Source organism: Malaclemys terrapin, chromosome 18 (assembly GCF_027887155.1).
Source record: "Malaclemys terrapin pileata isolate rMalTer1 chromosome 18, rMalTer1.hap1, whole genome shotgun sequence".
In the NCBI taxonomy this organism is placed as follows: domain Eukaryota; kingdom Metazoa; phylum Chordata; order Testudines; family Emydidae; genus Malaclemys; species Malaclemys terrapin.
In genome coordinates, this window is record NC_071522.1 from 17761567 (window position 1) to 17772382 (window position 10816).

A 10816-nucleotide genomic window follows, 5' to 3' on the forward strand; every position below is an offset into this window, starting at 1 on the left:
ATAAGTAAGTTACCTTCAGTTTGGTTTAGTGGCTAATACTGAGCAAGTTTTGCTTAGACTTTTTCAATAAATTATCAGAAATTGGAAACTGAAAATTTTTGGTAAAACTTTTGAATTATCAGGAACAATTTTGAGTTTTTGTAAAAATATTCAGCTTTTGGTGTAGTTTTCAGTAAATATTTTCAGTTTTTGGATTTCAAAATCAAAGTTTTTTTATTGAAAACCTATTTTTTTCTTTAAAACATTTTAAAAACTAATATTTTCTAGTTTGAGTTTTTCTTGGAAAGGCTGAAAAAAGTGGGAAATTTGGGGGGGAAAATTTATATAATTGGCATTTTAATCAGCTGCCGTGTGCAGTTGAGCTTTGGAAAAAGGGTGGCAGGTGTCAAACCATAAAATCAGTGAAACAAGTAGATTTTAAAAATATACGCCAAATAAACTTATAAACATTGCTGCCTTTCTGTATGTCTGTTTCTGAGACTTAAATCTCTTGTACTAGTGCAATAAAAGGGAGTTGAGAATGTATTTTGACAAAGTAAGCAGCTGTAGCCTCATTATACAAAGTCTTATAACACTTGATTGATCAGTGCACTGATGTTGATGCATTTTTCTTTATCACAGTTTAACTGTTTACATGGTATACTTCTTAAGGAAATACTGTTTTGTCTGAACGTCATCTTTCATATAGTTATTGATGTTATTGGTTTGGCTTGCCTGTTGGAGAAAACTACCTGGTCTAAATGCCTATTTCTAATTATTTACTTCACTTCATTCATTCATGTAGAAAGCAAGGGAGCAGAGAAGGAGTAAAGGACCCTGATCTCCCTGACGTCTGTGAAGATGAGGCTACCTCCTGAAGCCATGTGCATGTCCTGGATTGGTTATTTACTCCTGTTGTAACCATTGTGTTGTGTCGCACACATTCTGCTCTCATGAACCAAAGTTTGTGACCTGAAAAACTGAAATTGAAAAGAGGAAACAACCAACAACAACTAACAGTGCGAGTTCTTTGGAAATGGTTTACTCATGGAATGCTATGTTGTATTACTGGCTTCATTCAACGTGTAAGATGTTTCTCTGTATTTGACATGTGCCTCATTCTCCATTTGTGCTTCAGCCTACGTTATGTGGTCATTATAGTCTGGTATCTTGACCAATGAATGTCTTTTTATTTATAATTCAGAGAACCAAACTTTATCTAATAGAGTACTTGCCATCAAGATGTTTTCCAGCTTTTTGCATTCTGCATTCAAAGTACCAAGAAAAAAGATATGCAGTAACCAGGTCTCCTGTCTTAGGTTAACTTTTATTTATTACTCAAGCACTTAAATTTACTGGGGAACAGTCTTACTTCTGCTGAAGTCAATGGCAAAATTCCTGTTGACTTCTGTTAAAGTAGGATGAGATCTTCCACTGTGTAATTCTTTGTGCTTTTCGTTTTTTCTTATTTTTGCATTATATAACTCCTTTTAACATATAGGGCCACATTAGTCATTTTAGTACAATATTGGAAATATACGGTATTGCCACCCATCTGCATTGAGCTTTTGAGTGTCCCAGAACAGTTAAAGGCCTTGATATCCATCTGAATATGATGGTTTAGTGCACCAAGAGCATTTGCTTATAGTACTTAGTGTGTCCAGATAGCAAGTGTGAAAAATCGGGACACGGGATGGGGGGTAATAGGAGCCCATATAAAAAAAGCCCAAAATATCGGGACTGTCCCTATAAAATCGGGACATCTGGTCACCCTAAGTGTACTTGCTTATAGAGTCTACTGTTCCCAGAGGGCTGGGATTTGATTCCATTTGTGTGCTAATGTGTGGACAGGAATTTGTATTTACAGATCTGAAAGCATGAGACAATGGATTTTATTTGTCACTTAAGGCAATCTGATTCTCCTTTCCCACTCACCTTCCAGTCCCCCCATAAGAGAGAGACAGTATGTGTGTTTGATTATAGCTTGAGTTTTTTACCTAACTGTTGTTTACTGGTGAATGCCCTGAAATAGGACATTTTCCTATAAGAGAGTATGTTAGTATATGATTCTTAGAGGTTAAGCAAGAGACCCAGAAAAGCTACAGGACAAAAGTTGAGTTAAATTAAACTCATTTGTGTAGCATTTCAATACTTTAGGTTTTATGCACTTGGCCCTTTGCTGTGGCATGCTGCTGTAACATCCCCAATATGGTTTTAATAATATGCATGAATCTTCAGTGTTGTCAAATTAGGAAGTCAGAGATTTGTTTGGCATCCCAAGTCAACAGCAATGGAGGCTGAAACCACTACAAAAGTAGTTATGTCATGTCCTAGGTTATGTCCTGCTGCAGTTCCACAGGAGAGAAAGAATAGCTGCCAGTAGGAGTTCTGAGATGAGATTGTCATGTTGCACAGCTGTAAATTTGGAGTAATTCATTCACTTCAATGGAGTTACTTCAGATTTACATTAGGGTTGATGTGTTTAGTCTCTCAGGCAAGTACAAAGGTGTGTGCACACTTCTATAGGTGTGCTTCTTGTCCTATCCTCAGAGGTTAAGAACAACAATTTTTCTCCCTTCTCTATCTAACAACCTTGTATGTTCTTGAAAACTGTTATCATGTCCCCTTCTCAGTCTTCTCTTCTCCAAACTCAACAAACCCAATTTTTTAAATCTTCCCTTATAGGTCATGTTTTTTAGACCTTTAATAATTTTGTTGCTCTTCTCTGGACTTTCTCCAATTTGTCGACATCCTTCCTGAAATGTGGTGTCCAGAACTGGACACAATACTCCTGTTGAGATCTAATCAGCACAGAGTAGAATGGAAGAATTACTTCTCGCGTCTTGCTTACAAGACTCCTGCTAATACATCCCAGAATTATGTTCACTTTTTTTGCAACAGTGTTACACTGTTGACTCATTTAGTTTTTGGTCCACTATGACCCCCAGATCCCTTTCTGCAGTCAGGGCCGGCTCCAGGGTTTTGGCCGCCCCGAGCAGCCAAACAAAAAACAAACAAACAAAAAAAGCCGCGATCGCAATCTGCAGTGGCAATTCGGTGGTAGGTCCTTCGCTTCGATCAGGAGTGAGGGACCGTCCGCCAAATTGCCGCCGAACAGCTGGACATGCCGCCCCTCTCCGAAGTGGCCACCCCAAGCACCTGCTTCGTAAGCTGGTGCCTGGAGCCGGCCCTGTCCTCAGTACTCCTTCCTAGGCAGTCATTTCCCATTTTGTATGTGTGCAATTGATTGTTCCTTCCTAAGTGGAGTACTTTGCATTTGTCCTTATTGAATTTCACCCTGTTTACTTCAGAGCATTTCTCCATTTTTTCCAAATCATTTTGAATTTTAATCCTATCCTCCAAAGCACTTGCAACCCTTCCCAGCTTGGTATCGTCCACAAACTTTAAGTGTACTCTCTATGCCATTATCTAAATCATTGATGAACATATTGAACAGAACTGGACCCAGAAGTGATCCCTGTGGGACCTCACTCATTATGCCCTTCCAACATGACTGTGAACCACTGATAACTACTCTCTGGGAACAGTTTTCCAACTAGTTTTGCACCCACCTTATAGTAGCTCCATCTAGGTTGCATTTCCCTAGTTTGTTTATGAGAAGAACATGCGAGACAGTATCAAAAGCTTTACTAAAGTCAAAATATACCACATCTACCGCTTCCCCCGCATCCAGAAGGCTTGTTACCCTGTCAAAGAAAGCTATCAGGTTGGTTTGACATGATTTGTTCTTGAGAAATCCATCCTGATTGTTACTTATCACTATGTTTATCTATGTCAACAAAAAGGGCAAATAAAGTCAAAAGGCAGGAGTATTTTCCATTATTATGCATTTAAGTGCAAGTTATGCAGTTTTTCTGTGAGGAAGGCAGCTAGAATATGCATTGTTTCAGAGAGAAAAGTGGTAAATTAAGGATGGTCAGGATGAGAAAGTAGGTTTTTTGGCCCTTTTTAGGGTGTGAATGAGATAAAATGTTATAAACCCCTTGTTTATATCTTATATTCCCTCTATTTTCCTCCACTTCTCATTTTTCATAGAATCATTAATTTTTAAGGCCTGAAGGGGCAATTTTGATAATCTAGTCTGACCTCCTACAGAACAAAGGACATAGAATGTCATCCATTTTCTTCACCACATGCCGCTCTTTTATGATTACATATGTTAACAGGCATCTCTGCTAGCATCATTTTGTCAGTGTCGGGGTTATAGTTATTTTTTATTGCACAGAAGTGTTGTTTTGAAAAATGCAGATTCAGTGTAGCAAGAGGTAGGCAGACCAGTAGCCTTTATGTCTATGGTCTAGTTGTAGAGCACAGGACTGGGAGTGAGGAAATGGAAGTTCTCATCTCAATTCTGACAATGACTCTCAGTGTGAAGTTGGGCAAGTCACTTAACTTCTCTGTGCCTCAGTTTATCCATCTGGAAAAGGGGGATAATAATACTCCCCACTTCACAGGGGGATGTGAATTTTAATCAAAGTTTGCATCGTGCTTCAATAGCACCTTCTATCTACGGATAACAAAATACTGTAATTTATTATATTTATGCTACAGAGTAGGAATCATAAAAACAGGTGTCTTAAATCAGCCTAGTCTTGGAGTTATTGTTGTATTTCTTTTTTTGTAAAAGGAATGGTGCTGATGGAAAATTAATTTACTCTTTTCTTCAGCTCAGGCAAGAAGTCTGCAGAGAAGAATTTGCCAATTACAATATTATGGAGCATTATTTCTCAGCAGAGGTATTCTCCTTGAGTTCACTTGGGCTCTAGCCTTGTCTATAGTCAAAGTTGCACTGGTTTTAACTGAGGTGCGACTTTAAACCATTTAATTATATGGGTGCCAAAAACCTTAGTGGACACTCTGAATTCAATTTTATACTTAGTTTATATCAATAAACTTAATAAGGAAGTTAACTTTGAATATAGCACTTGACGTCTATCTACACTAAGGAAATCTTCCAGTTCAGCTTCAGTGGAGTTAGCTGATTTGGGGGATGAGAATTAAGATTATTTCTTAAACTAATGGATTTATAGTTCAATAACTATCCATTTTGAAATTATGGAGGAGATTTTTCAAAGGACTCCAGTGGAGTTATGCACTCAATTTCCAGTGGGATTTGGGAACCTAACTCCTTTAGGACTGCTTTGAAAATCCCAGCCTCAATTAATAAAACAAATCAAAATCTTAAGATTTTTGGGAAGAGTAGGCTTTCTGTACTATTTCCTTAGCTATAGGACACTGTGTTGCTTTTATAGTCTTTTAATCTCTTAAATTCTCCCCAAAGTTGTTTTTAGAAAATGTTCAATGTTCCTTTAAAAAAAAAACATAATAGACCTGTTTCTTCCAATCCAGACAAAAATGAATTCTGCTTCAGAGACTTTGTCATCTCTGGCTTTCAGCCCAAGATTTCTTTTCCTTTAGATGACAAGAAATCATCCTAATTCTATCACACAAAGCAATCTTAAAATCTGCACACAGTTCAAAAAGGGGAAATTATGCTAGCATCAAAAGAAGTCTAATAATTTCTCTGCATGTCTAGAGGGAATGCTGTGAAACGACATTCCACTTCTGTCATCCTATCAGAGTGAAATGTACCACATGTTTGCAGCAGTGTTAGTGTAGCTTGGAGCAATAGTGCCTTTCTACTATGGGACAGGAGCAGATTAAAGGATATAAAATTTATTTATTTTTCAAATTAGCCTTTCATCTTTGACAATCCAGCCCTATCCAGAATGGATGAAAATCATTCTCTTTACATAAATATCGGGCATTGGGATGATCTGCAGAGCAGGGGGGAGGACTGGAATAGTCAGTTTCTGATGTCTTTGTGCAATCCCTACATTTTGTATTCAAAATCTTCCACCACCATTTATATACTAGACAGCATTGTTTCTGCTGTAAGGGTATCCTGCAGCTAGGGTGACCAGATGTCCTGATTTTATAGGGACAATCCTGATTTTGGAGTATTTTTCGTATATAGACTCCTATTACCTCCCACCCCGTCTTGATTTTTCACACTTGCTTTCTAGTCACCCAACCTGCAGAAGAGGGTGCCTGTATTAATCAACATGTGTGTTCTCAAGTCCACATCTGTGAGAAACACTTCTAACAGTTTTTTGTAAAGCAAATGGTTATTTGTCACTTCTTATAATTTAGTCAAGTTGTAATTAAGTTATGTCTAATTTGAGAAGCCTTCAAAGAAATTTCTCTTGTGGAGAAATAACACTTTTTAATCTGCATGAAGTACATTTTTTAAAAAATGATTAATAGGTCTAAGCTCTTAGCTTGAGAGATAACTCTTGGTAAAGTTTGTCAAGTCTGTTAGCAAGGACAGCCATATTAGAGATCTTTATCATTTTGGGTGGAAGTATTTCAATACGAACACGACACTTTAAAAAAAACCAAATTCCCATTGTTTTCAGATGCTTATCATTACATTGTAGAGTCTGAGTGAAGCATGTACAGTGACTCTTAATGTTTATAACACCATCTCATCCCACTATGCATGTGTACTATAGCTGCTGTTGTGCCGTGGTTTCCTGGCCATTTGTCTGTGACAAAGAATAATGTGTATTTGCTGGTAATTGTGTCATATCTGCATGATTCCACCTTTGAGCAGCAAAGGTCTATAAAAACACCAAGCAAATCAGCCATGTTAGATTTTGCCAGTTGTCTTTCAGACTGCTGGAGACTTTGACAGTGCAAAGTAAAGAAACAGACATTTACAGTATAGCCTTTCCAGTTTGAGTCACATAATCAGCTCCTATAATTGTTGTCTACAAGAGAATTTAGTGCATATGCAGCATTAATCATGACTTTAGATTTAGATTTTTCTATGGTTCTTTTCAGTGTCTTGAGATTTTTGAAATAAACAAAAATCCTCTCTTTTGTAGGTTAAAAAGATAATGAATCAGGTGCCACAAAGATCTCTGTAAGACCCACCTGTTTATTTACCATATATAATATTATATATAACATATAAAGCATAATTTGAAAAGTGGCTAACATTAATAACATGTTCACAGATTTTCTTTGGCTTTCACTCCTTTGGTGACAACAGTTTTGTATCTTGTTTGAGTAGCTTCTGACAAGACACTCGTCTGTTGGTTTTTTACTTTACTTTAAATTGCCAGTGGGTTGCATGTCAGGGCAGTCATTGAGTTTCAAAGATGTTAGGCAACTTAGAGGTCATTTTTGTTGTTATTTTAAGAGGAAATGGGATGCTAGCTTGATTCATTTTATTTGCAAATTGGGTACAATTTGAAACATTCTGATTAAGGTCTTATACTGTTCAAATTGAAGACAATGGAAGTTTTGCCACTGACTTAGTGGGAGTGAGATCAGGGTCCTAATTGACTAACAAGTAGCTCTGATAATCTTGAAAAGAAAGCTTTAAAAATAACTCATTTGTTCTGTTTGTTGTAGCTGTTATATCGGTCTTCCAAGCAGGTGTTTATAGCAAAGCATAAGCTCTTATGTAAACTTCTCTTTGGAGACAGCATAATTGAACATGGTAGCCATGAGAGGAGACCCCTTGAACTGCTTACATTTCCAGAAACAAGGAAAAAGAGAGAATGCGAGGATTTTTCTTTAGTTACTGTGTATGATAAACCTGTGCCATGTTGGTTGCAATGGATTTCATTAAAGGAATTTCACTGTTCCATGGATCATGATGTCAAAGCAGTAAAATTGTAAATAAATCTACCTCCTTTGATGGGCAGTTGCAATCTTAATTGTAATATTTATTTCAGGAAAGCATGGACTGTGAGTCAAGTTTAAATTCAAGAAACTGGGGGGGGGGGGAGGAAATCCCCTTATAGTAAGATTTTCTAGGCCTTTAACTGCACCAACTGAACAGAGGCTAAGTTAAGTTCAGAGATGTGCTGTCGTGTGAAATAGATTACGTTCATCAAAGTAAGCATGAGGGCTGTAGAGAATGTACCCCTTAAAGCCCAGATTTTGGTCTTTGTAATACTGCTATAGCAGCTAGAGTTACTGTGTGTAAGTTCAAGTGACACTAATTTATTTTAAATGAAAATATAAGAGTTACATGAAATCAACATAGATGTCTTTCTACTGAAGAGTTTCTAACTTACTATGCAGTTTTACTGCATGCTCCCAATTCTAGGCTAATAAATTCTTTTGACAAGTAAATCAAATTCAGATGATAACTTGGCCTCTTTGTGAGCCCAGTCTTGTAAGGTGCTGAGTGCTCGTGGAAACTAAATGTGTGGTTTTTGTATACGTGAAGTGTGTCACTTTTTTATCGGCATTACATGCATATGTGAATGTGCACTCTAATTTATGGAGGAGACCATTTAAATTTACATATTAGTTTATAAAGGAGTCTATACATGATCTATTATGAGTTTTAATATCATTTGGATGTAAGTGACATATTTCTGTTCCACATGGATCTCCTGGGAGGTATGGTGTGCCCTCAACACCCATTGATTTCAGTGGGAGTTCACATAACTCAGCACATTGCAGGATCCGGCGCTAGAAAAGAATTTAACAATGCAAGGATAAATAATCCTGTATTAATCTTAGTCCTAGAGCCTTACAGCATAAATAAAATGAAATCTAAATTGTATTGGGAATTCAGTAGAAATTTTTCTGACAAATGCTTTTTAAAGGTGTACTCCACCTTGAAATCTCTGTAAAACAAAGAGGATTCTGTTACAACAGCATTCCTTACTTAGGCAGATTGGTACTGTAGGTGGGAAGCAAATGGGAAGCAAACTATCTATAGATCAGGGGATGCACCATATAAGAGTCTTAAAATGAGGAGAGAGGGCAGGGTATAGTTCTTTCTTAGAGGCAAAATGAACTGTAGTGCAACTAAAAGAAAGAAAGAAAGTCCCCATAACAGATTTTACTATTCATTACTTGTCCAGCCAGCTCACAGTTAAGATTAGACATTCTGTAGTCCTTAAAAAAGCAAAACTCACAGGGGCTCCAAATGACTATCTAAAGTATGACTTGAAATTTGTTTTCTTGTGTTTTGTGATAAATTGCAACATGAGATCCTTTAAAGTCTGGGTATATATGTGTTGTTTCTTCTCATGATTAGTCCAGGAGGATCAAACAAAGCTGTATTCACATTGTTCACGCATACCTATCTCTCAGTAAAAGCCACCATTACCCGCTCCCCCTCAAAAAAACTACACACACACCCCAACACACCTTCTTTCTCCCCATCATCAGCAAGTCAAAGAGCTGTATAGAAAATGTGCAAAAAGGAAAAAGTCTCCTCAGTATAACATAGATCTCAGGTCTCCTATGTAGAGCAGCAAGTTGTGTATGTGACAGATCATTTGTTGCATGATTGCAAATTAAACTTCAGTGTCATGGCTAGCAAGAGATTTTCAAGACTTATACAGCAAAAAATGTTACTTCTCCAATTCAACTAAGATTCCATCCTGCAAGCTACTGAGCACTCTGTATATTGACATCAGTTGAGCTACTCACATACTTAAAGTTAAGCATGAGCTTAAGTTATTTCCAGGATCTGGGCCAGAGTCCTCCACACTATGTAGGATCAAACTCCTAGATCCTTGCTGCATGCTGATCAGGTGTAACTTAGCAGTTCCTGATCCTTGATGCTAATGCAAAATGTTTGTGATTTGAGACAAGGAGGAGACAGAAGAAAAGAGAATAGTCTCTCCATATAGAGGGCATCTAAATACTAATCTAAATGAAAACTAGGAAAGTGGAGTTGCTAGAACTTGTGGGCACTTTTATTGTGTTTTAATTAAAAAGATTAGCAGCTCTTACAGTATTTCAGATTTTTACAGCATTTCTTGGGGCTGGGAGGCATCTAGTGAATTTTTGTATAGAGCATTATGAGTTACCGCAGATTCTCCTTTTCACCTGAAAACGTTTACACAATTGAACAAAAAGTGAAAGCGTTCTCTTTCCTGGGCCAGAACACTGTACAAAAACACAAAAGATCTGCTTCATTCAGAACTCTGGATGTGCTGGCGTGGGGGAAAGAGAGGAAGTAGCAATTTATCCCTAGCTTTTTATGCAGGAATAACCTTCATTCACTGAATCAAAGTCACTTAAGCTTTGCATTTCCTCAAGCTGAGGAATGCGCCTTCGTTCAACATTCCTTCTCCATAAAGTGTTTCCAACACTACAGTTTTCAAAAAGAATGATAAAAGCTAAATAAATTATAATTTTCAGGGTACAATGCTAATACTGTGTGCCGTAATTTTGCTGCTCTGTACCTGATTTATATGCCTGTTCTGTGTTGGTATTCACATCTGTTGCGCTATTTGGTGTGAGGTATAGCAACCTATGTATTCTACTATAACTGAAGCATGATGTATATGCGCTTTGTATTGTGATGGCATGTGGCCATTACGGTGTAAATATGTACTATTAAGAGAGAGGCTATTTTTTGCATGCTTTTATACTCTGGAACTGAAAGGAAAATGACAATAAAGTCTATAGAAACTCCTAGTGCTGATGTAGTGATTGAAGGACAAATTATTTTAAATTTGCATATTTAAGCATTGAGGCTGAAATTCACCCCAACACACAGAATTCATACTAATCCCTACTTTTCAATTAGGGCTTAAGCATGGAAGGTACTGAGCATTCCAGCCCATTTTTAAAAGAGAACCACACAAGAGCTAATTTTCTTTAATACTTTACTAGGTCATATTCATCCTATCTCCCTCCACATCTGGAAACAACGCAAGTATCAGTCAAAATTGGCCAGTATGTTTATAATGGAGAGGTTACAGGGAAATTGTCATTTCCTTGCCACTGAGAACTGCAACAGTTTGTACCAAGGATTTTCAGCTCTGGT

At 37.3% G+C, this 10816-nt stretch overlaps 1 protein-coding gene across 2 annotated transcripts in view; it reads left to right on the top strand.

Moving 5' to 3' along the window:
* Nucleotides 1–10464, top strand: part of CAMKK1 (calcium/calmodulin dependent protein kinase kinase 1) — a 197512-nt gene extending 187048 nt beyond the window's left edge. For both annotated transcript variants that reach the window (XM_054008395.1, XM_054008396.1), the window contains one exon: nt 785–10464. In XM_054008395.1, coding sequence (XP_053864370.1) covers nt 785–857 — 73 coding nt within the window. In that variant the 3' untranslated portion in view covers nt 858–10464. The remainder of the gene's footprint in view (nt 1–784) is intronic.
* The last annotated feature ends 352 nt before the right edge of the window (nt 10465–10816 follow it).